The sequence below is a fragment of the Saccopteryx leptura genome, chromosome X (genome assembly GCF_036850995.1).
Source record: "Saccopteryx leptura isolate mSacLep1 chromosome X, mSacLep1_pri_phased_curated, whole genome shotgun sequence".
Classification (NCBI taxonomy): domain Eukaryota; kingdom Metazoa; phylum Chordata; class Mammalia; order Chiroptera; family Emballonuridae; genus Saccopteryx; species Saccopteryx leptura.
In genome coordinates this window covers 14,692,911-14,719,407 of record NC_089516.1, presented here as the reverse complement: position 1 = coordinate 14,719,407, position 26,497 = coordinate 14,692,911, and the positions used below count along the sequence as shown (strand labels likewise).

General features: G+C 41.5%; 1 protein-coding gene across 1 annotated transcript in view; it reads right to left on the bottom strand.

Moving 5' to 3' along the window:
- PHEX (phosphate regulating endopeptidase X-linked) overlaps positions 1 to 19,557 on the bottom strand; it is a 214,145-nt gene extending 194,588 nt beyond the window's left edge. The window contains exons 1-3 of the mRNA XM_066357073.1: positions 18,964 to 19,557; positions 12,870 to 12,938; positions 5,148 to 5,309 (exon numbers count right to left, since the gene is read on the bottom strand). Of these exons, the coding sequence (XP_066213170.1) occupies positions 5,148 to 5,309; positions 12,870 to 12,938; positions 18,964 to 19,081 (349 nt within the window). The 5' untranslated portion in view covers positions 19,082 to 19,557. The remainder of the gene's footprint in view (positions 1 to 5,147; positions 5,310 to 12,869; positions 12,939 to 18,963) is intronic.
- Positions 19,558 to 26,497: the final 6,940 nt, after the last annotated feature.

Here is a 26,497-nt window from a genome sequence, read left to right as displayed (position 1 = left end):
AACCAGGATTCAAATACAGCTCTGTGGCTTCAACCCTCATGTTCTGCGTGGCATACAATAAGGGGGAAATATTTGTAAGCTTGTTTACATAGGAATTGCTTAAATAAATTGTAGTGTAGCCATACAAAACAGGCATGGCAAATGATCCTATATACATCTATCTTTATTGACATAAAAAGATGTTAACATGTAAATATCAAGTAAAAAGAGTCAATTATAAAAACAACATATTATATAATCTGTTTTTAGACACACATAATTCTGTACGTATATTTGCATTTAAAAATTTATCACTGGGTGATGTTTCTTCTTGTTACTCATTTATAGTTGGTGTAAAACGAGCTTGTATTACCTGGATGGATGGATGAATGGGTAGATGGAGTGAGAGATATGTAGATAGATACTGAATATATAAAGAGATATACATAGACTATAAACAGTTATTGTTAAAAAATAAAACTATTGGTACATCTGATATTTAAAAAGCTCTATTTAGACACTTTGAGAATAATCATCTGCAACATATTTGCAGAGTTCAGAGAAATATACCTGTAAGGCTATCTATATATTGGTATCTATATATTTATAGATATTACATTTTTTTCTATCCATAAATGTACACATATAGACAGAGAATGAGGCAATATCTACATATTTATAAAAAGAATGAAATATTGTAATAAAGCAAATATAGCAAAATGGTAATGATCAGGGAATCTGGGTAAAGGGTATATTGGAGTTCCTTGTGCTATTCTTTCAACTTTTCTGTAAATGCAAATTACCCCAAAATTTATGAGTTTAAAGAATTAATACATGTTTTATCTTTCAAACATATAGTCTAGTACAAGATGACACCAATCTAAAAAGAGACAGTACTCCACCATTTGGTCTCCTTATTGGCACTTGAAGCAAGAGCCTGTGGTCAATTTCTGAATTCTCTCTTTACATTGCTTGTCACAGAATAACCTGACAAGCAGGTTATTTATTTGTTCATGTCTTTTCCAAAGCATAGGACGGTATGGAAGTCTTCCATTTTGTCTCACAAGGCCAGCACAATCTTGATAACAGAATTTGACAAATCTAGCATACAAACATCCACGGACCAACATGAATCATAAATATAGACACAAATGTATAAAATAAATACCAGCTGATTCAAGGCTAGTAACGCCTTAAGAGAAAAGAATCATTCATTGGTAGGGTGTATTTCAAGATTATAAGGTAAGTTCAGCATGAGAAAATCTAGAGAAGTTAAAGAAATACTCCATCTGAGTCTCTTGATAAATGGTGAAGAGGGGTTTATAGTTAGCAACTCCATTTTACAAACTAGAAAATAACAGAACACAATCAAATAAACTACCTATTACAAAGAAAAAAAACATATTTGGGGTGGGGGGATACTAGAGACATTACTACCCAAGCTAGGAGTAAGAAAAATATACTCATTTCACTGCTACTATTGAACACTGTTCTGGAAGCTTTAGCCAATAATGTTTAAAAAAATCACAGTTATCACTTAATTTTATGATAACCTATCTAAAAACCCCCCAAAGAAGCTACCAAAACACCATCAATTAAAAAGACAGTTTTAAAGATTTTTTTAAATTGATTTTAGAGAGATGAGAGAGAGGAAAAGATAGTGGGGGAGGATCGGGAAGCATCAACTCATTGTTGCTTCCCCTGTGTGCCTTAACTGGGCAAGCCCAGCATTTCAAACCAGCAACCACAGCGTTCCAGGTCCACGCCTTTTTCCACTGCGTCACCACAGGTCAGGCTAATAAGGCAGTTTTAATCAGATCCAACATAGATACATCATAGCTTTACGCCAGATATTAGGAGTTGGAGAACATCCTCTATTAAGGTCAGAGAGTAAATATTTTAGGGTTTATAGGCCATATGGTCTCTGTAGCAACTACTTAACTCTGCCATGCAAAAGCAGCCATTGATAATACAAATAAATAGATACATCTGTCTTCCAATAAAACTTTATTTACAAAAACAGACAGTGGGCTGGATCTGGCCCACAGGCCATAGTGTGCTGACCTCTACTTTTTACTACAAAATAAAACAATTTATGAAGAAGAGTTACCATGTCAAACAGCATAAAATATATAAAGACCTAGATATAACTCTCTAAAAGGTGATTAAGCTATATGCATCAAAAATTAAACTGTGAATACTCTTTCAACATAAGTTCATTTCTCAGAATTTATACTAAGGATATATTTAAGTAAGAATACAAAGATGTATACACATGGGTATTTTTTTTTATTTTTATTTTATTTATTTATTTTTAGAGAGGACAGAGAGAGGGAGAGAGAGAGGCAGAGAGGGAGAGAGAGAAGGGGGGAGGAGCTGGAAGCATCAACTCCCATATGTGCCTTGACCAGGCAAGCCCAGGGTTTCGAACTGGCGACCTCAGCATTTCCAGGTCGATGTTTTATCCACTGTGCCACCACAGGTCAGGCAACATGGGTATTTATTATAGTGTCATTGGTAATAAGAAAAATATCTACTGACATAATTAATCCATGTCTATGATGACGCTTTATCCACTGCGCCACCACAGGACAGGCAAGAAATGCATCATTTTTTAAAGCAGGTGACAGAGAGTATGCATATCGGCTCATTTTTAAGTACTGTATATAGTTATACAATGAAGTTATGCATATGTACTCACATATGGGAAAAAGCCTGGAAAGACATATATCCAATTGCTTCATTAGCAATTACTTGTAGGGGTGGATTTATGGGGAACTTTCCTCTTGCGTTTTGTATATTATATTTCCCAACGGAGCTTGAAAATAATTATTTTAAACAAGCAAACAAAAACCCCCAGTGCTGCTCTGAACAATTTACTCTTACTACTATGCATTTTAAAGAAGCCCATTATACAATATCCTCCTTAAACAAAGCACATCAATACTGAGTTTAATTTTTACATTAAGACATCTCCAAAATGTTCTTTAAATGCTGTAACTGCTTCATGCACTGAAGATAAAAATCTTTTAATTAAAACTACTGTAAAAGGAGCATCTATCTGGAAATCGTGTCTTTTTCATATCCTTCAGTGATATTTCTGCATTCATGATTGTGTGTGCACACATCTTTCTGTCGGGGGGAGCAGAGACGGAAAACGGAACAGGCAAGAATGATAAGTGAAGGACCAACATGAGCTAATATCTTACAGGAAAAGTATTAGTAAACCCATCCCTCAAAGTCTTATTTTTGGGCCTGACCAGTCAGTGGCGCAGTGGATAGGCGTCGGACTGGGATGCAGAGGACCCAGGTTCGAGACCCCGAGGTCGTCAGCTTGAGTGCAGGCTCATGCTGGCTTGAGGAAAGGGTTACTCGGTCTGCTGAAGGCCCACGTTCAAGGTACATATGAGAAAGCAATCAATGAACAACTAAGGTGTCGCAACGAAAAACTAATGATTGATGCTTCTCATCTCTCTCCGTTCCTGTCTGTCCCTATCTATCCCTCTCTCTGACTCTCTCTCTGTCTCTGAAAAAAAAGTCTTATTTTTGGTTACACTATTATAGGAATCTCACCTGTTGGGCTGAGGTAAAACTCTGCCTTTCTTGAAAATTCTCATTTATAATTATAAAGACTTAAGTTTGGGCCTTTTAGTAGAAAATGTAAGTCCACATGATCTATTGTCTAGTTGTGAAATTTAAGCATATTTTTGCTTACAATTGATAACAGGTATCTCTTTTGTCGAGTTTTGATTGTTGTATGTATAAATTGATACATATTTGATTTTCATGTATTTAAAATCTTGGGGAAGAGGAGATGGAAAGGAAAAAAATGATGATATTTATAAATGTCTCAGAAATTCTTTGTAAGTGTTACTGAATACAGGTTACATAGTATAATTCATTTACCAAAAAGAGAAAAAAAATCATGTTTTTGCCTTCTCAAAATAATTACCTTCTCTGACTTTGCTATCTACCAGTTCCTCTCCTGAAGTGGCTTTCTCCAATAGCTCGGCATAAAAATTAGGTCCATTGCAAACAGACCTTCTAGTAAGGCATTGTCAACTTCTGAATTGTACGTGCACACACATATGTTTGTGTGACATGTGAGTGTGTGTGTGAGCTTGTCATTGCTACAGAAGCCATGGGAGAAAAGACAGCCTCCGCAGAACCAAGTTAGAAGTTAACAGGAACAATATGACAAATACGAGGTCATCCAGAGTTCTCAAAAGTGATGTCAATAAACGATGAGGTGAAAAAAAAAAAAAAACCAATGAGGTGTTAAGTGTACTTTGTAAGCCATAAAAAATCTAAGACGTAATGAGCAAGTGATCAAGTTTGCTCCGAACACAATGGACAAATAAGTACACATTGATAGAACATGGTTGTCGTTATCTACTCCTTTGCTCCCAATCTCAATCAGATGCTAATTATCCTTCAGCAGCAGAAATCACTATCGTCAAACATGAACATAACATCCTCCACCAAGCTTGTGTTGAGATTGAGGAGATTGGAATTCCACAACTTTCTTTTCAATCTTCCATTTTTAAAAATCTTGAAAATAAATTCAGGATTGCTAAAAAGTGAACAGTCATCTACCTCCTGTATATGACATCATACCTCATCCTTTTTGTGTGTGTGGCCAAATTACTAATTGATTATTGCTTTCTTTCTCATTTAGCCCAGTCACACTTTCTTAATCATTTTTAATATGGTAATCTGGGCATTGTTACTAATTGACTGGAGTTAGCACGCAGCCTACTGGCTCTTTCCTTCTATCGAGCTAAAACCTGGTTGATGTAAGGATATAGAGGCCTGGACCCCTCTGACACAGGATAACTCTGAAAGACCATCACAGCTTCAGATATCTACACGGAATTGGAAAGAGAGGAACAGAGGGAGCGAGAGAGAAAAACATTGACTTGCTATTCCACCTATCCATGCACTCAGTGGTTGATTCCTGTATGTGCCCTGACCGGGGATTGAACTCACAACCCTGGTGCATCAGCCCTGGCCAGGGCTCTCATTAACTGTTCTTAATTGAAGGGAGGTAATACATCTCAACATAAAGGGAGAAAAGTGAATAGTTAGGCTTCAAATCCAAACTTATATTTTTCTTGTCAAATATTGTTCTCTGTAAAGTGTATCACCACACCCTAGTAGAAACTTACCCTTCAACTTGAGGTCGACATTATGTCTCAGCCAAGGATAAACCCCATAGCTCGGCATATCTTCAGGAATTGGATTACTGTTTATCCAGCCATCACAAGCAAACCGGAAGAAATTATCACAAGGGTCCACAGACGGATTTACTTTACTCAAGATGGCAGCAGCTATTTAAAAAGAAAATCATAGGATTAATGACTACCACTGAATGTTGTGCACTGGCCTTTTCCAAATTAAACAACAATTTCCTATCAAGCAGTTCCCAAGCCTTGGTTTTTACATTTCCCCTTAAATGACTCCTTGAATCAACTGCACCATACTAAATTACTGTGCTGAGTGAGTAGGGAGAAAGTTTGGTATTATTGTTATTGGGTTTTGCAGGACCATGCCTAATAAGCTGTGGAGCATGGGGCGGGCAGACACATGGACTAGATGCTCAACTGTTTGCAAAGATGCGTGCACTTCCTTCTAGCACTCTCATCCTTCTGCAAGGTGACTTAGCTCATCTTCCCACAAGCAGTAAGATCTATTTCCCCTGCCTTGAATCTGGGCTGGCCTTGCGCTTTGCTTTGACTAACAGAAAGTGGCAGAGTACTTTTCATGAATTGAAAAGCTAGATCTTAAAATGCCTAGCATCTTCCATGTTAACTCCCTTTGAATGGAACCCTGAGGTTGCCCTTTGAAGGAGCCTCCTGGAGGAGGTGAGGCCACAGTGAGAAGAACCAAGCCAGCAACCAAGTGCCAGACATGGGCCTGGGGCCATCACGGACCTTCCAGGCCAGGCTAGCCTCCAAGTGAGTGCAGCTTCATGGACGAGCCTAGGCCAGTAGTATCAGCCGAAGAATCCTCACTGAACCCACAGTATCATGACAAATATAAAATCACTCTTGTTTCCGGGCCTCTAAAGTTGGTTTGTTCCACAACAAAAGACAACTGAAACACAGGTCCACATGCCATATCTAAATATTTAAAAGATACATTTAAAATACACCTTCATAAAGACCTGGAAGGCCAGGTAGGAACTCTTGAGCCCTTGACATTCCCCTCCTTGACTGTGAGATCCACACAGTCCCTAAAAGGAGGATTGGGGCTACCTACAGGGAACTCTGGGTTATACAGAAGGCTGCTGACCTGGCCTCATAAACTCCTTGACTAGGGAGGAGGGCCAAGTGAAGTGTTCTAAATGAGAGAACCAAGGCAGGGACCTTTCTGGCCCAGATCTAGAGGCAGAACTGAGTAGTTGTGTAAGTTAACAGAAAAACACAATAGACTGATGTATCCTTTTTTTCTTTTTCATAAGCCCACACACAATGACATACAAAAAGGTAGTAAGTAGGAAGTTTGTGCAAAATTAAATGTTTCCATGAGCTTAAAAAACAAACAAAAAAAAACCTATTTCATTACAAAATGAGAAGGTTCCAAAATTCCCAGCATTGAATTCCAGCTCTCAACTGTCGCACAATTACTGGCTACCCCGCTAACACAGAGATATGCACCAACTGATATTTTTTTTAAATAGCCAATATTTTAATGGCATTGATAAGATGACATCCTAGGTAACTTTCCTACTCTAATTAATTCCATAATACATTTCCATTTAAAGTAATGAAAACCCAATAAGTTTTCAGATAAGTGTGAATAAATTACCCCCCAAAAGTATGATCTGCATAAATTTAGATACACATATTAGTCTGGTTACATATATGGTTCCTCCAAGTTTAAAAGTAAGGCTAGCTATTTCTCTTGCCTATACTTTCTATGAAAATTTCAAACAGCTTCTTGTCTTCCACAAAGTGAATAATATACAAACATCGTAATTTCTATAGGACTTCAAAATCCTTGCCATTTTCAACCTACCCCTCAAAAAAAAATGAAGGGAAAAATGGTTTAGAAGTTTGATAAACTTAAAAGTGGCTTAATATTTTCATCTTTCAGAATTCAGTTGTCTCTGACCACATTTTTAATTACTGCTCCTATTTAATCATTATCATTTAATGTAGAAATATGCTGGGACACACAAAAATCTTCATTTCAGTTTCTATTTGTAGTTATACCGGCTGTGCAACCACAGAATGAATATTCTATGTGACACCTCAGGGTCACTGATCATCCAAGTTTCGATCCCACACAATATTGACACCATACAAAGGAACCCTCACACACAGTTTTATTCACATAAGCACATTGTTTTCTGGATGCATGCCAACCCTCAAACATATCCCTCCCCATCTCCTCAGTATTCTTGCAGGAACCTTGAAAACCTGCAAGATCAGCTCTGACCTCAGCCCTGATATCAAGTGGAGGAATACATCACTCACACTAAATTTGGAACTGAGCCCACTGAATGGGAAAACTGTAGCTTCAGCCTCCCAATTCATCATTCACAATTCACAGCTGGGCACAGAGCTGTACTTTCAGAAGGGAAACTGCAACTTCAGATTGCAAGGGACCATAGTTGTCAAGAAACCAAAACTCCTTTTCCTCTACTCAGCTTCATGGAGAAAACCCAGAGAGTCTTGTTTTAATAAAAGAAATATGATGATGAAGGAAATCTGTGCTATGTATTCTCTCAAGTCTTTGCATATAAAGCAAACAGTGAGGCACCTTCCAGCTAGTGTCTATGTAGGAGAGGTGAACATACTGCCCCCAGTACCAGGCTGAGTTTGTAAGGTTCATCAGGGCTCAAGAAAGAGGGAGGAAGTGGTAATAATAATAATAAATATTGAGTATTCCCGGCCCTGGCTGGTTGGCTCAGTGGTAGAGCATTGGCCTGGTGTGCATAAGTCCCGGGTTCAATTCCTGGCCAGGGCACACAGGAGAAGCGCCCATCTGCTTCTCCACCTCTCCCCCTCTCCTTCCTCTCTCTCTCTCTTCCCCTCCCGCAGCCGAGGCTCCACTGGAGCAAAGATGGCCCGGGCGCTGGGGATGGCTCCTCGGCCTCTGCCCCAGGCACTAGAGTGGCTCTGGTCGCGGCAGAGCGATGCCCCAGAGGGGCAGAGCATCGCCCCCTGGTGGGCGTGCCGGGTGGATCCCAGTTGGGCGCATGCGGGAGTCTGTCTGACTGTCTCTCCCCGTTTCCGGCTTCAGAAAAATACAGAAAAAAAAATATTGAGTATTCCCTCTGTGCCAAGAACTATATACTAGTCTTTTTCAAGTAATATGGCGTAAGACTCTGGAGTCAGTCACCTGGGTTTGAATAGCAACAATACCGTGCAGTAGCTATGTAACTTAACTTCTCTATGCCTTAGCTTTCTCATCTATAAAATGGGGATTATAATTACACCCCATAGGATTTTCATAAGAATTAAATGAGTAAATACATGAGTAAATAAGTGCTTAGAACCGTGCCAAGAACACTGCCAAATAATACAGTTGCTAGGTAAAATACAAGAAGCCTAGTGAAATTTGAATTTCAAATAAGTTACTACTTTTATAGTATAATAAATTTGTACCAAATATGCATAGCACATATTTATGAAAAAAAACTGTAGTCATTATATATTTGCAATACAAATTTAACTGAGCATCCTGAATGCATGTGCGTAGCTAAATCTGGCAACCATGACTATACATTTTTAGTATTACTATCCCATACTTATCTGAAACTTGAGGCCAGATGTTTCAGAGCTCATAGATTTTCAGATTTGAGAAAAGTCATATAGTGTATATATCACAGATTATATAATGCCTCCCGCAACATCTGGAGTGGCACTCTTGAAACAATGACATTAATAATTCTGTTAGGAATATATACATATATACATACATATATACAGTCTCATACATAAAAAATAAAGTCTAAAACAGCCTCACATAAGTTAAGATCCAGTTTTGCATCATAGGTGTTGAGGTCAGGTCCAGGCTTGCCAACTGAGAGTTACCAAGCTCTCTACGTTTGGGGCTGAGAACCTGGAATTGTGGGCATGAGTTACTACTACCAGACTTATCCACTATCATTAGCATACCTGCTCCTTTGTTCCTTCTTTCCCTGTATGGTTCTTATTTTGAAAGACAGGTTAAAATTCAAGGAAATAGAAAGCAAATTTAGGAACTATCTGGAGGAAACATCTTAGAAAAGACCCAGAAGCCCCGCACGCACAAGATAGGCATAGATACAGCACTCACACGTGCACGTAGCAAGTACACCGCATGCAACACCCATGCACATACAAAGCACGCACGTGCAAGGTGCCCACGCATGCAGGCATGCACAAGATATGCATAAATGCAGCATCCACACATGCACCTGGCACACACACACACAGTACCCACACATGTACACAGCACATACATACCAAGTACCCACACATGCAGGACGCACAAGGCATGCATAGACGCAGCACCCACCCATACTCACGGCACACACGCACAAGGTTCCCAAGCACGCAGGCACACACAAGATGTATAGACGTAGCACTTGCATATGTATGATGCACGCATGCGGCGTCCACGCACGTACACAGCAGGTACGCACAAGTTGCCCATGCTCGTAGGACGCACAAGGCACCCGTGCACGCAGAACACGGTGCCCACGCATGCGTGCAGCATGCACAACGTACATAGCAGTTACGCACAAGGCGCCCGTGCACGCAGGATGCACAAGGCGTGCATAAACACAGTGCCCACGCATGCGTGCACAGAGTACGCACACACACCCATGGTGCCTACGCACGTACACAGCACCCCCCCCCCGCACACACACACACACAATGCGCCTGTGCACGCACATAGTATTCTGGACCTTCCCTTGGCCACAGTTCTGTGATGTGTACTCTGCAGCTGTTCTGCAGACCTCTGTACGTAGTGAACTCATTGTTACACTAAAGAGGACTGCATCTTTGGTGAGCCTCTCACTACAGAAACAGAAGAAATATTAGAAAGCCATTCTCCAACGTGAAGATGAAAAACAAGACAGCATGGCAAAACACTCGAGTTGGCAATATGTGACATTATCATTAAGTTTTACTCTTGCATTATTATGATTCATTATAAAAAGACAAATTTCATGAAATCGGTGACTCTCCATCAGGAAAGGGCCTGGGAACTCCCAAATCTTTCTCACCCTCCCAGGGACAAGATCAAGAAGCTGAAATGGTTGCCTAGTCTCCAGACTTTAGTAGGTCTAGTATGAAAAAGAAGCTGAAATGGTTGCCTAGTCTCCAGACTTTAGTAGGTCTAGTATGAAAAAGAAGCTGAAATGGTTGCCTAGTCTCCAGATTTTAGTAGGTCTAGTATGAAAAAGAAGCAAGACAGGGCCAGGGTCAGAGAGAAGTACCTAGTATGGCCTTGTGGCACCAAAGCACAATGTGGAGGAGCCAGACATGAGCTTGAAGTCCAGCCCTAATGTAACTCAGGACGTAACCCTGGGCAACTTATTTAGTTTCTACAAGTCTACATTTTCTTATTTGTAATTGAGCCTGGTTAGAGCAGTGATTTCATGGAGTTCTCATGAAGACTTTATAAGATAGCACGTGTAAGTCACTTAACATATTGCCTGGTTAAAAATATGTATATTGATAAGAATGAGATTAAAAAAGAACTCTAATAGCATAATTATATAACCAATTACCTTTGTATAAGGCCTCAGTTTAAAAGCCACCTCAATAAATGGCACCATCCGCCCACCTCCAAAGACCTAAGCATCACCGTGACTCTGCACTTTCTCACAGCCTACATACAACCTTTCGGCAAGCCCTCTCTCCTGAACCCTGTAGTCTCCCTTTCAATCTCTTGAATTCAAGACATCACCTCTCACCTGGTTTATCAAAATAACCTCCTGCTCCAGAACCTTCTTCCATTTTTACTCCCTATGGTCTCTTCTCCACACAGAAAGACTCCCCTGAGTATAGCTCTCCAAAGAGAGATCTTTTTATTTTTATTTCTACTTTTAAAGATTTTATTTACTGATTTTACAGAAAGAGGAGGGGTGTAAAACAAAAAATAGTTGCTTCACTCTAGCTGTTCATTGGTTGCTTGTCATATGTGCCTTGACAGGGCAAGTCCTGGGTTTTGAACTGGTGACCTCAGCATTCCAGGTTGGCACTCTATCCACTGTGCTATCACAGGCCAGCCAAGAGAGAGATCTTTTCAAATGCTAATAACACTATCTCTCTCTCTTTTAAAACCCTCCAGAGGCTTTCGAAGCAAACTTAGGGGAAGAACTCACTGGGCCCTCATCGCCTGCACTCTGCTCCTTACTCAGCAAGTTCTTCCCATTCCTTAAGTCCACCAAGCTCTTCTCCCTATGGGGATTTTTCCCCAGCTGTTCCCCCCACCTGGAAAACCCTTTCCCAGATCTTCACACAGCAGTCTAAGAAGTATTATGGAGTCATTACTCAGGGTCCCTTAAACATTTCTTTGGACTAGCCGTCCCATCACTTGCTATCACATTATTCTATTCTAATCTTTTCCTTTTCTGTATAACATGTATCACCAGCTGATATTTTTCTTGTGTACCCATTGCCTTGTGTGTTTAATTGTCTGCCTCCCCTTATCTGGTTGTTCTGCTTTACTGTTGTTCAGGCAGAACTCGGCGATCCCATGGGTTTGATTCCAGACCACCACAATAAAGTGAGTGTTACAATAAAGCAAATCGTAATTTTTTTTTCTTTTTTTTTTGCTGGTGGAGGGTCTTGCCTTCAATTTCTAAAAAATGCAACATCTGTGAAGCACAATAAATTGAAGCTCAATAAAGCAAGGCATGCCTGCATTCCCAAAACCTAACTCAATGCCTGGAGTACAATAAATATTTGGCATATTGACTCATTAATCTCTTCTTTTAAAGCCAAGAAGAAAGTTAAAGGGCCATGAGCTTAAGTTATCCTATGGCTTTCTCTTTGGAAAAACATCTTCGTGGCCCTGCCCACCTGAAGACTGGGGGTGGGTCCTGCGAATCTCAGCCCTAATGCTGGTTTCTGGAGGGAACCTAATAGCTGTGGCAAAACTGAGGCAAGGTGAGGCACTCATCTTCACTTCAGGGAAGAAAAGTTTGACTTGTAACATGGAATGGAAGGACCCAAGGGATTCCAAGTAACAGTGGAAGCATGGATTTACTGAGGGTCCCTGCTTAAGATGAAAATAGGTTGGACCCATGACCAGAAGATTCAGAAGGACTAAGATAAGTAGTTCTCTTAGTCTGTATATCTAGTTGAGGCCACAGAAAGGCCAATGGCCTGTCTTTGGGCCTCCAGAGAGGCCATTCAGCCTTTCAAGCCCCTTCCTGATTTCCTTATACAGGAATACCTTCAGGCTTTGTTTTTCCTTTTATTAAATTTATTGGGGTGACATTGGTTAATAAGATTATATAGGTTTCAAGTATTTTATTGCACTTTGCTTTATTACTCTTCACAGGTGTTGTGTTGGGGTTTTTTTTGTTGTTGTTTTTTTTACAAACTGAAAGAAAGACCCTCCACCAGCAAAAAGATTACGACTTGCTTTATTGCAACACTTTATTGCGGGTGTCTGGAACCAAACCTGCAGTATCTCTGAGGTCTCCTGTAATAACTTGGAATACCGCACAACTGTTTTTTGCCAAGCAAAAGAAAACAGGAAGCCTGTGCCCCACGACTTCACACCAAGACTTGAAAGTCAACTTACAATTTCATCAAAATTGCATTTCGTACTTGGTAAACCTCAAGCAAACAGAATACTAAAAATACCACCTGTTTTCTCTTCCACTCCCAAGGTACCATAATTATAACTCGACACAGGATGGAAAACTGACTTACCAGCTTCGATGCATTCTGGTTTCAGGCAGTACTCCTGTTTAGCTTGGAGACTTAAGAACCCTTGACTCACTGCAAAAACAGACCAAAATAAAGAAATGACTGGCTTGGAGCAGACCACCATCAAGTAACCCACCATCAGGTAACCCACCCGTCAGGCATACTTGCAAGACATTTGATATCAGTTCATCTTTCTCGGTACTGACACGGAATTCAAAAATTACTGGCTAAGTAACCTTGGTGAGAATCTTGGTTGCTCTGAAACTCAGTTCTCTCCAACACAAGATGAGTGGGCATAATTAGACCAGTGCTTCTCAGAGTGTGGTCCCCTGGGCAGTGGCAACTGCATCACTCAGGAACTTTTAGAAATGCAAATTACCAAGCAAGAAAGCCTTCTGAATCAGAAACTGTGAGGTGGGGCCCATTTATCTGCATTTTAACAAGCCTTCCAGGTGATTCCAATACAGGCTCATGTTTGAGAAACACTGGGCTAGAAGATCACTAAAGTCTCTTCTGTTATCTGTGACTTAAGTCTCAAAATTTCACTCTTTTTGTTTGCAACTTCATTCTTGTTTTAGTGACGGGAAAATTCAAACATGTCATTTGGAGCAAATCCTGAATAGAAGGAGAAAGCTAGCCTGTGAGGCATTTAAACTTCTGGATCTTAGCTAACATATCAATATAGATAAGGCCTAAAGTGTGTGTGTGGGGGGGTGTAATATATAGTGTATATAACTCAAACATCTAGCAAGAGAGTCATGATGTGCCTGGCCCATGCGCCACACACCCTTCTCCCTCCAGACCGATCCTAGCTACCAGACAGATGCAGCTTCATGGACCAAGCTTCCAACTACTTCCACCAAAACAGAACAAAAACCCAGCAAGATGGGAACATCTTTTCACCGATAGCTTAATTTCTCCCATCTGGTGCAACATTATGTAAATGGATTTCTGCAGGAGTGCAGAAGGGTGCCCCATTTGTAAACTCCAGGTAGCACCTGGGCATTAGCAGATGTGAGTTTAGATTTCAAAACTATTTTTGGTAGCCGAGGAAGTTGTAGGGAATTCATCACAGCTGTACTCTATGGGCAGAAGTGAGGACTCATTTGGAGGTGGAGAGCGGGGGAATGAAAGGGGGACAGGCATTTCATGGCATCCTCAGCCGAGAAGCAGGATCAGAAAGCATGGCGGTACCTCTATTTCTGCTACAGCTGGAACACCTGTACATCACTTGCCAGCCTGGCAATTTGTATTGTTTGTTAAGCGCATGCTCAGAGGAGCCAGCTTTTTCTGTGTTCCTATCTGTGCTGCCACCCTCCAAAAAGCCTTTACCTATGTTCAGTTACAGACTCAAGAAACTCCCTATGGAGGCCCTGGCCAGTTGGCTCAGTGGTAGAGCGTCGGCCTGGCGTGCAGAAGTCCTGGGTTCGATTCCCGGCCAGGGCACACAGGAGAAGCGCCCATCTGCTTCTCCACCCCTCCCCCTCTCCTTCCTCTCTGTCTCTCTCTTCCCCTCACGCAGCCGAGGCTCCATTGGAGCAAAGATGGCCCGGGCGCTGGGGATGGCTCCTTGGCCTCTGCCCCAGGCGCTATTGTGGCTCTGGTCGCAACAGAGTGACGCCCCGGAGGGGCAGAGCATCGCCCCCTGGTGGGCGTGCCGGGTGGATCCCGGTCGGGCGCATGCGGGAGTCTGTCTAACTGTCTCTCCCGTTTCCGGCTTCAGAAAAATACAGGAAAAAAAAAAAAAGAAACTCCCTATGGAACATCCCAGGCCTGTTTTTTTAAAAAGAAAGATCATACCATAAAGGAGTGTTTTGATTTCTTTAAAAAGCAAAAAAAAAAGTAAAAATATAAATCTATCGGTGCAGTGTAAAAATTAATACTAGATATTTCAATGTTCCTGGGTGATGGAACCATGGAGGAAATTTTCCTTCAGTCTATTTCCATATGACCAAATGTTCTTTAGTGAGCATGTGTTATTTTTTTATATAATGGAAAATAAACTTCATTATAAATAACGATATTTTTCTGATTCTGTACAATACCTTGTTGATACTCCCCTTGTTTTATTTTTTAAAAAGATAATGACATACTTCATTTAAAGCCTTAGTACTTTCAAGGTATAAACTGTTGGTTATAAAATAAATAGGTCATGGGTATGTAACATACAGCATGGTACTATAGTTTATAATACTGTATGACCTATGTGAACGTTGATAAGAGAGTAAGTCTTAAAAGTTCTCATCACAAGAAAAAACTATGCAATTATGTATGAAGATTGATCAAAATAAACTTATTGTGATCATTTTGCAATATTAAAAATAACAAATTGTTATGTTGTACAGCTGAAACTGATATGTCAATTATAGCTCAATAAAAATTTTAAAGATTTATTTCTTTCACGAAAACTAATTCTTGACCCAAAACCTCTAAGGAAGCAAAACTAAAATCAAATATCTTTATCTGATGAGTAAAAGAAAGATTTACATTAAATTAAATTAAATTAAATCAGGATGCAAATAGACCCAAGCCCTCAAGGAAGACTATTATAGTTATATTCGTGGGGGGCTATCTTAATTAAGATCCTGCAGATAAGTAAGAGTCAACAAGCCCAGATGTTGTGAAGGTGTAAAGGAATGAAATAGACACAACAAAGAAAATGTCTTTCATATAAAAAAAAATATTAGTTTTTGCTGATTAGGAACTTTTAAAAAAACTCAAAGAACAGTTTAGCTTCTCATTTTAGATTTCTCTAGCCCTGGTCAGACAACTTGGTTGGTTGGAGCATCGTCCTGAAGCACAGAGGTTGCTGGTTCAATCCCCGGTCAGGGCACATACAGGAATAAGCCTGTGTTTCTGTTCCTTTCCCCTCCTCTCTCTTTCTTCATTCCTCTCTTGCTTAAATAAATAAATAAATAAATAAATAAATAAATAAATAAATTTATTTTAAGATTTCCCTATAACCAGCAGAAATAACTTCAGAGTAAAATGGAGTCACCCACAGACAGAGAGCATGAGAATGACCACAGTGCCACTCAGCAAACTATGGCCTGTGGGCCCAGTCCAGTCCAGTCCACTACCTGTTTTCTATATGGCCCATGAGCTAACAGTGCTTTTCACATTTTTAATGATTGGGAAAAATCATTTAAAACTAGAATAATATTTTATGACATGTAAAAACGATCCGATCTTTAGATTCCGATATCCAGAAATCAAATTGCAGCAGCACATAGCCAGGCCATTTGTATACATATTGTCAATGGCTGGTTTGTGCTGCAACAGAGTCAAGTAGCTGCAACAGAGGCAGTACGGCTCAGAGAGCTGAAAATATTACTACCTGGCCCTTTACAAAGTGAAGTTTGCCAGGCGTTGCATTTGAGAAACTGATTGTGGGGAGAAAGAGTGGGGGACAGGGGAGGAGAAGAAAGGCCACTTTAAAATAAACTGGTTATAGGTATATCATTATTCCTGACCTCTTAAACCCTAGTGCTCAAAGTTGTCTCAAACCACACAAAGGTCAGTGGCAATCTCTCTTACTGTAGGACTAAGTTTTAGTAAAGTGATTAACCCGGAACCTAAAATACAAAGAGGTAAGGAGAAATGCTAGAAATCGCAGACGTGTAACTGAACTTGAACAGGCAGAAGAATGTACCACAAAGTCACCCTGGAAGCACCTTGAAGAGAAAAGGATCTTCGCCAGAATACTGTCCCAAAGAGCGTTCATTGCCTGGCAGGGCCCAGGAGACTTCCAGACAGGACTTTGCTGGGTGCAAGGTGGAAGTACTTGGGGGGCAGAGCCTTCACTGGATAGTGAAGAGGGTAGGGAGACTGCAGGAGTCTGAAATAGTGCAGAGACATTTTATTAAAATATATATATAACTTTTTTGCCCTGGGTTGTTTTTTTTTTAATTTGACAGTGTAAATACCATATTTTTCATTCCATAAAACGCACTTTTTCCCCAAAAAAAGTAGAGGGGAAAATGTCCATGTGTCTTATGGAGCAAAAAATATGGTATTATAGTAAATATTTTAACACACCATTTGGTTCAGAATATTTTTTTTCTTATTTTCCTCCTTAAAACTCTAGGTGTGTCTTATGGTCAGGTGCATCTTATGGAGTGAAAAATATGGTATTTTTTCATGCACTTATTCGTTTTAGAGAGATTAAAAGGGAGAAAGAGAGAGAGAGACAGGAACGTCAGTCTGTTTCCTGTAGGTGCCCTAACCGGGGATTGAACCAGCAACCTCTGTGCAGAGGGACAACAACGTTCTAACCAAGCAAGCTATCCAGACAAGGTAAAAGACATTTTAAAGCAAATGTATCTGAATGCATACATTCAAATGGATGTGGTCACTTGAAGCAATGCTTCTCAAACTTCATTTGTGAAAATGCAGATTCTGAATGAGTAGGTCTGGGATGGATGGGGCCTAGGCTTACAAGCTATGCTTATGCTGCTGGTCCATGGACCACACTCTGGGCAGCGAACGTGTAGAATGACCACACTCTTACTCTACCATCGTTAGCGTTAGAGCCCCTTTCAGAGATGCACGGTGAGAGCCAGGTTATTAGACACTCTGGAAAGTTATATTATATGCAGACCTCCTTACCCATAATAGCATTGACTGGCTTGGTGAATTTTACCGTGCTCTAAAAACTTTAGAGCTGATCCCAAAGAATCATGTTCTCTCCAAGAACAAAGATTTGCTGCCATCAATAATGTTCCAACTAATATGCTACAGCCTCAGATGTAATCATAACAATGGAATTTCAAAACTGTTTCAAGCAGCGGTAACATCATTAAAAAGAGTACATGTTTTTATGTAAACAATCATTGTTTGGACTTTTAAGTTGGGAGCATTTTCAAAACACAAATAGTCTAACTTTATGGCCACTTCTTATACGGTATGCAGTCCCTTGGCACACCCATATTATTTTACCTCCAGTTTTGAATTTCAGGATAGGACATTTGCCTAAAACCGAAGTGCCAAGAAATCTTATAACAGTTTCAAGAGCCACAGATTTGGTTGCAGGAGTAGGAGGTTTAACTGTACCAGAAAGCAATAAACCCATCTAATTCCCTAAATTTTTCAGCCACAGAAAACATGGAAAGATGGTTTGCTCATTTTAGCTGAGTTTTCAACCACACAACCCTAATGCTTTTAAAGTTTAATTACTGGGTTTTCCCTGCCAAGATAAGCATGGCCCCCTGCATCCTGTAGATGCAAAGGAGGGTTTCCAGGCATGCTACATTCCAGACTGCACCTAGGATCTCCTAAGTGTAGGTAGGGCTTCATCCTACACAACCTTCCAGCTAATAGTATAGGCTGTGTGAGAAAAATACAAAGGCTGACAAGTCAAAGGTTTGAAATGCCTACAAACTTCCCAAGGTTAAATTACATTATTTTTCACAGGAATATGTTTTTATCATCATATATTCTCTCTGGGTACCTTATTCTCACCGAGCGTTATTAAAATAATTGAATCACAGAACTTTTCAAATCTTGGAAGAAAACTTCTCTTGTCCTTCGCATTAATTTTTAACTCTAATAGAAAGGTGGAATTAAAATGTTATCCCACCAGAGTCACTGGATTAGCAAGGAAATGAAGAATATCATTAAAGGTGCATTTTTAAAAACTAATTCGTATTTTGTAAGTTAAATTTTATGACTCACTCAGGCAAACATTGACGAAAATCAAATGGAAAGAAATTCCAGCATGGTTTTGATCACAGTGCAAGTCTTTCCTCACAACCTAAATGAAAGTATCTGACTATGAATTCATAAACACTCATTTGCTAAGTGTAATGCATATAAACAATGTCTGCCCAGTGCAACCCAAATCCTCTGGCCACTCAAAGCCACTTTATACCCACTTCGTATTCTGGACTCTGCACTGAGAACTTGCATGTATTTATTCATTTAGCCTCCTAAAGAAAAGCCTTTCTCTATTTGCATTCTTAATAGAAACTAAGGATGCACCACCTACCAACATAAGCAAGCAGCCCTCTACCTGCATCCTGACAAAGGCTGAAGAAATAAAGCACAAGGAAAACTCACGGCCCCAGCCCAGTTCCCTGGCCTCCAGTGCCCCACTTACCTAGAAAGAGGATGGTGCCCAGCACCAGGGTGCTACCGATGAATACCACCAGGGCAATCCGAGTGCCTCTGTTGGCCGGTTTCCCAGCCTCCATGCTGCTCCCGGGTTCTGCTTCCATCGGGAGGGATGTGGAGGCCACGCAAGAAGGGAGTCGCCGTTTGTGGTTTGTTGGCTGGTCTCAAGAGTCTATTAGGTGTTGACATCCAAAGTTCTCTTGCTCTTCTACTAATGGACAGCTTTAAAAAGTCCCATCAGGAAATATCCCCTCGCCACTTCTCAAATAGTTCTTCACAAATGAAATAAAAGAAACCCAAAATATTGGTTGCCTTGGCTTTCCCCCTGACCAGACAAAACAAACAGTGGTTGCTTTATCTTGGTGTGCACCCCCCAGCAAAGTCCCTCTCAACCGACTGTTTGGCAGGCTCTTCTCTCAGGCGTTCCGGGTGTACATGTTTTACTATGTTGCTGAACAGATGTTTTAGCTATTTAAATGTATAGTCACTTGGGGAGGAAAAAAACAATTGTCTTTATCAAAACTGGATTCTCGTCAAACTCCCCCTGACCATGATAAGTTAGGTGGCAAGGATTCTCCGGACCCACTGCAGGATTGCAACGAATCATGTAATTCTTTTTGCAATAATCATTCTGTTCGCCTGAATTGTCTTCATCAAAGATAGTCTTTCAGTGAGCAAGTCCCCTTTTAAAGCCTTCTAAGAGTTCCTGGGATATCCTGGAGCATTTATTTTAGGAACTTTGTGTATGACAGCATGTGCCAAAAATCAGAGTCACAGTCCAGTGCAGTGCAAAGTAGCAATTAGGACAACCTACGGAGGCTGATGGTTTGGAACGGAACTTTTTTTTAAGGAGGAAGGGAAAAGACATCCTATCTGTAGTGTTAAGAATTGTACAAAAGACAGGTAAGTTTTCAAATGAAGCGTGGTAGCAACCATGAAAAATATCGTCAAAGATTTTTTTCCTTGCATGGTTTGATCAGAAGTGTCCCCCGTGTATTTTGTCCTCTAGTCCCACGGAGGCAGCCATCGGTTACTATGTTTTGTGTTTATATAAATTACCCATTTCAGCAGATTCCCCAGGATGAATTCAAAGGTAATTGATTTCACTGGAAAGACTGATTAATGACTGGGTCTTTGATTTCTCTGATCATGCTAACGTTTTCATTTATGAAAATCTGCTTTCATCATGGGAAAGGACAACTGATATCTCAATGCTATTGAAATGATACACATTTTTGGATCCTATTACAGTGCCGGGCAAAAGTAGGCTTACAGTGGTGAGTACAAAAAACAGAATTAATTCTTGTATTAATATTTATTAATTATTCTATTATTTAGTGTTATTCTTCACCTTTTTCCCACCCCTGTTTATAGATATTATTAATTCACAACACAATTATTATTTAACTGTTCTTGCTTTACTGGAGGTCATAGGTCAGTGGGAGGGGAGAAGGGATGGGGATTCAGCTACATTTGGAAACCAGTAGAGCACTTTTGTCATACAAAACTTGTGCCTGTGGCCTGGAGGTCTCACCAGAGCTCAGTAGACACTGAGGATCCCAGTGCAACATGGCCCCATGTACCTGGTTTTATCTGGCTCAACGTGGTCAGGCTTTAGACCCTCAGCATGGGATTCTCCTGAGGTTTTAGACTTATTTCACAACACATCCTAACTTACTCAGTTCACATTGCCTCAAAGGTAGAAGAGCATAAGCCTTGTCCAAGTTACGGCATCGTGGCACGTGCAGATATTCTGTGCTTGTTGGCTGTCGGTGTTATTTTGTTGTTGTTGTTGTTGTTGTTATTCTATAGCACATCTTAGCAGGCCTTTGGCCCCTAGCTTGGGATTCCCCTGAGAGATTTTGGACTTGACTCCATAACACTTCTTAGACTGTGAACTCCACAAAGTGGAGAATCACGTCCTTCAAGTTCAGTACCACAGCTCCAGCATCTACAGCTTCTTGCCCATAAGAGCGAAGGGAGAGATAAGAGCAATGAAAATCATCCAAGTTACCCCTAGCTAGTTGCTTTTAAAAAAGAAGCTTCAGGAACTTCAGATGCTAGTGGCTGGGGGCTTTTCAGCCTCCTGATTCCTTCTAAATGCTCCGATGATAATGATACTTTACATGGGCATAGCACTTCCATATACCATTTTAACCTCAGGGCGAACCCATATCCTTGATAACAAAGGTCAACAAAGGTATATTTTTCTCCGTTTTGCAAATCAGAACCCTGAGGCCCACGAACTGCAGGTGGCATAGGAAGACCCAAAAACGGAAAGATGGCAAGGGGGATCATTGCCCTACACATTCTCCAAATCTCCTCAAACATTTTGGGTCCAGACTGACATGCAACGGCGGCTGTGGGACGCCAGCAGGAGCAGCCGGTCCCCACCTGGCCATTCCCCACAGGTGAGGGCAGCTGGGGCTCACCCTGAGCACACCTCCCCCTTGCTTGGTGGCAACATGATTTCATTCCCAAACTTTCAACCACTAAGCGAAAAACCATTACAAAATACCATATTTTTCGCTCCAGAAGATGCACCTGACCATAAGACACCTAGGGTTTTAAGGAGGAAAATAAGAAAAAAAAAATATTCTGAACCAAATGGTGTGTTAAAATATTTACTAAAATACCATATTTTTTGCTCCATAAGACACATGGACATTTTCCCCTCCACTTTTTTTTGGGAAAAGTATGTCTTATGGAGCAAAAAATACAGTACTTTGAATAATTGCAATAGAAAAATTATGATACATTCCATCCCATACTAAAAGATGCAAATACAGATAGAAAAATGTATTAATTGAACAATGAAAACAACTCCATAAAAGTAATAAACAGCTTTCAAGATACTAAAACTAGTTTGTTTGTATAATGTAATGTAATGAAGGTTTATTATACTCACTAAAGGAATAAAGGAAGACTTGAGAATGAGTGGGAACTGGTAGAGGAACCGGTACAGGTGACTCATTCATTATAAAGTACATTCTTCCTCTGTGCCATTTTCCACGTTAATTTTCAACCTGCACTTGTAACACAGAAAAAAAATGCCCTTGGGGAAAAATAAAGAAGTCCAAAACACAGAGAAATAATGAGTGCTCTCAAAAAACAAATCAAGGGTCTACATAACTAGGGCACATGGTCCAAACCTGGCCCACTGCCTGTTTTTGTAAATAAAGTTCTATTGGAACAAAGCCACGCCCATTTGTTTACATATTGTTCATCATTGCTTCCATGCTACAAGGTCAGAACTGATTCATTTTGCAACACATACATAATGGCCTGCAAAGCTTAGAATACTTACTCGCTGGCCCTTTACAAAATGGTTTATCAACACCTGGACTAAAGAGTAGAAGAAGATGCTGCCTTTTCACCCCACCTACATGGCACACACAACCCAAACAAAATAGCCATTCACACTTGCCCTGCTTCTCGAAATCATTCCATTCAATGTTCTCTAAAAATAAGCCGTTGTGTCAGGGAAATTGGTCAATGTGTCTTTGCCTGAAACTACAATATTGAAACTATAGCATATTATTTTAGTGTGTTTTGGTGTGAAAAGTCATTATCCTGGGATAATTTATTTATACACTCATTGGTTGATTCTTGCATGCGCCCTGACTGGGCATCAAACTCTCAACTTGGGCATTATTGGATGACACTCTAACCAACTAAGCAACCCAGCCAGGGCTAAAAAATTTTTATAATTTATTAAGAGCTATGAAAATTAGTTAACTGAAGTCACTATGCATGTAAGTCTGTTAATAGTCTGGCCTGCACCCACCCAACTGTTTCAATTAAGAACCTCCAGACTGGTCCTGGCCAGTTAGCGCAATCAGTTAGAGTGTTGCCAGGAAACTCTAAGGTTGCAGGTTCAATCCCAGGTTGGAGCACATATAGGAAGCAATCAATGAATGCATAAGTAAGCAGAACCACAAATGCATGTCTCTCTCTCTCTCTCAAAATAATAATAATAATAATAATAATAATAATAATAATTAAAGAACCTCCAGAACTATCTTGAGCCTTAACTGGAATCAATCAATGAATCAATAGAAGTTTCTTAATATTTCTCAGTTTCCCAGCCCTGTTCAAGGCCCTGTGAGGGAAGACGAAAAAGCCATGCCCGAGATTCTGGATGGTAAACTGGGCTCAGTTCACCAGAATATGCAAAGCCTTTAGCAACTTAGTTGTAAATACTAAAAGCCAGGAAGTATCCAGGGCAATAGAAATCCCTGAGCGGTGGATTTGTTGGGAAGACATCCAAGAGGACCTGCAAGAAGGGGCAGCTTGCATCTAGGTCAGGCCCCACCCTGAGGCAGGAACCGCCTGGCCTTTTTGTCTTTCCCCAGAGGATGCACAGGTAAGATGATTTATTCAGAGAAAAGTGAATCACGCAACCTCAGTGCAACTTCAGTGGCTGAGATGACAACTGAAGCCGAGTCTTTATGCTGAACAAGAGCGCATCTGGTCATTATTTGGACGCGCAGGGTCTTCTGTTTCAGGCAATAAAATCCCACATGGGCCACAATTTCATTAAGAAACAAGGAAATGATTCAAATCCCGAAAAATGTACTCATCCTTCCCTGGGAAGGAGGAGGGAGGGAGGGGAGAGAGGAGAGGGGGGAGGAAGCTAAATGCTGAAAACTCGGAGCTAGGGGCTACTGCGGACTGTTTGTTGGCAGGTCCTGCAGACTAGGGAGGCTTGAAGTCCCAGGCCTCGCTCTAATGAGACTCATTATTCACATTATATCTGATCTTTTCAAACATCTTTCTTAGCTAAGTGCTCTATCTCCCTTTACAGATGAGGAAACTGAAGTTTGGAGCTATTAAGTGATGTACCCAAGGTCACATAGCAGGTATTTGTCTTAAGGCCTGAGTGGTTTCTAATTCCAACCTCTTTTCTCTCTGCCATGTCACCTGATAAATTTGCTTATCTACCTCAGGTAATTAGTGAAGGTAGGTATAGCATGTCAAAATGACAGTTGAGCCAAGGAAAAGCGATAAACTATGCTTCCTCTAATTTCCTTGTTGAAAAGATTAATTATCAGGTTTCATTTCCTTAACAGGAACAGCAGACATCATTTCATATGTGGAGAAAAGTGTTTCAGCTGGGGAACAATAGCAATACACAAAATATCTCCTGATTTGAACATTAGGAAGAACACACATTTGAGAGGTTTTTATTGATCCGTGAATTGTACTTGTGCATTTCTGAGCCGAAAGGGGGACTCTACTCTTTGCTATTCTCATCTCATTGGCCATATGGCTACTATTTCTTCAGCGTGCACTCACTTTATGTGTATTGTCATCAGGCCTTATAGCGACTAGTCTTATCATCTAGGAGCCTTTGCCATGTTTTACAGATAAGGACACTGAAGCTGGCGAAGGATAAGAAATATTCTCAAGATCACATGATGGGTAAGTGACAGAGCCCAATTGGAACTCAAATCTCTCTGACTCCTGTTTTGAAACACTCAGGATGTGTCTTAGTTGGGTATGGGAAGAGGACAAACACAAAGACAGCCTTTGAAGGAAGTTTATCACTCACAGTTTTCAAGAAAAGGCGGCCCTGGCCGGTTGGCTCAGGCCCTGGCCGGTTGGCTCAGTGGTAGAGCGTCGGCCTGGCGTGCGGGGGACCCGGGTTCGATTCCCGGCCAGGGCACATGGGAGAGGTGCCCATTTGCTTCTCTACCCCCACCCCCTCCTTCCTCTCTGTCTCTCTCTTCCCCTCCCGCAGCGAGGCTCCATTGGAGCAGAGATGGCCCAGGCGCTGGGGATGGCTCCTTGGCCTCTGCCCCAGGTGCTGGAGTGGCTCTGGTCGCGGCGGAGCGGCGCCCCGGAGGGGCGGGGCGTCGCCCCCTGGTGGGCAGAGCGTCACCCCTGGTGGCCGTGCCCGGTGGATCCCGGTCGGGCGCATGCGGGAGTCTGTCTGGCTGTCTCTCCCCATTTCCAGCTTCAGAAAAATACAAAAAAAAAAAAAAGAAAAGGCATGCAGGCCCTGGCCGGTTGGCTCAGCGGTAGAGCGTCAGCCCGGCGTGCAGGGGACCCAGGTTTGATTCCCGGCCAGGGCACATAGGAGAAGCGCCCATTTGCTTCTCCACCCCCCCTCCTTCCTCTCTGTCTCTCTCTTCCCCTCCTGCAGCCAAGGCTTCATTGGAGCAAAGATGGCCCAGGTGCTGGGGATGGCTCCTTGGCCTCTGCCCCAGGCGCTAGAGTGGCTCTGGTCGCAACAGAGCGACGCCCCGGAGGGGCAGAGCATCGCCCCCTGCTGGGCGTGCCGGGTGGATCCCGGTCGGGCGCATGCGGGAGTCTGTCTGACTGTCTCTCCCCGTTTCCAGCTTCAGAAAAATACCAAACCAAAAAAAAAAAAAAATGCCAGGCAGGGCCACAAGAGGCACCAGAGTCAGTCAGATGGCAGGAGTGAGGGGACAGCATGGGCAAAAGCCTGTATTGAGGTTTCCAAGGGAAGATGGGTGAGGCAGGGTAAGCAGCTGAGGCTCAGAATTAGATAGTTTGAATAATTTCTACAGGTCTGTAGGCGGGGCCTCCAGCTGCCTAGTTCCCAGCCCTGGGGGGATTTAGGGTGAGGGTATTTAGGATGGGGGATAAGGGCCTGGCCTGCAGGAGACGGAGAAAAGGAGGTAGGTGGGACTATGGATCTGGGATTGCTTGGTCTGCATTTCAAAGGCATTTTAAGTCATTCGCTATCTCTGGGAATTAGCTAACCCTGGGAAAGGCTGTCCCTCCCTGGGTCCACAAGGCTCCAAGGTATCAAAAAAAAAAAATCACAAAATATAGAAAATAAAAAACATAGCTAATACAACTCCAATACCTCTAAGACCTTTTCCAAAGCATTCCACTGCATAACGTTTTGTAAAATGTTAGAACTATTCATCCCACTAGTGCTTACCTGCTACATCCTCAGACTGATCAGACCCATCCTGACCTCTCAGACTACTAACCTACAGAAGTTTATGCCTTTGATTAATGATAGCCATTTGTTTAAAAAAGGCTTCCTCAGATGTTTATGAAAGCAAGAGGCATATAGAAAAGTGATTCTCAAATTTGAGTGGTCAGACACCAAGATCTCCTGGGGTGCTGATTAAAACACAGATTGCTGGGCTCTTCTCCCCCAGGGTCTGATTCGGTAGGTCTAGGATGGTCTGAAGTTTGCACTTCTAACAAGCTCCCACACAATGCCAATGCTGCCGGTCTAAGGACCACATTGTGAAAACCAGTGGCTTCAAAAAACCATTGAGTCCTTTAAATGATGTAGCAAGGTGAACTGAAGAGTTAACAAAACTAAACATTAAAGTTATGTAGTGAGGCCCTGGCCAGTGGCTCAGTGGATAGAATGTTGGCCCATATAGATATCCTGGGTTCGATTCCCAGTCAGAGCACACAGGAGAAGTGACCATCTGCTTCTCCTCTCACCTTCTCCCCTTTCTCTCCTTCTTCCCCTCCCACAGGCAATGGCTTGATTGGTTCAAGCATGGCCCTGGGTTCTGAGGATA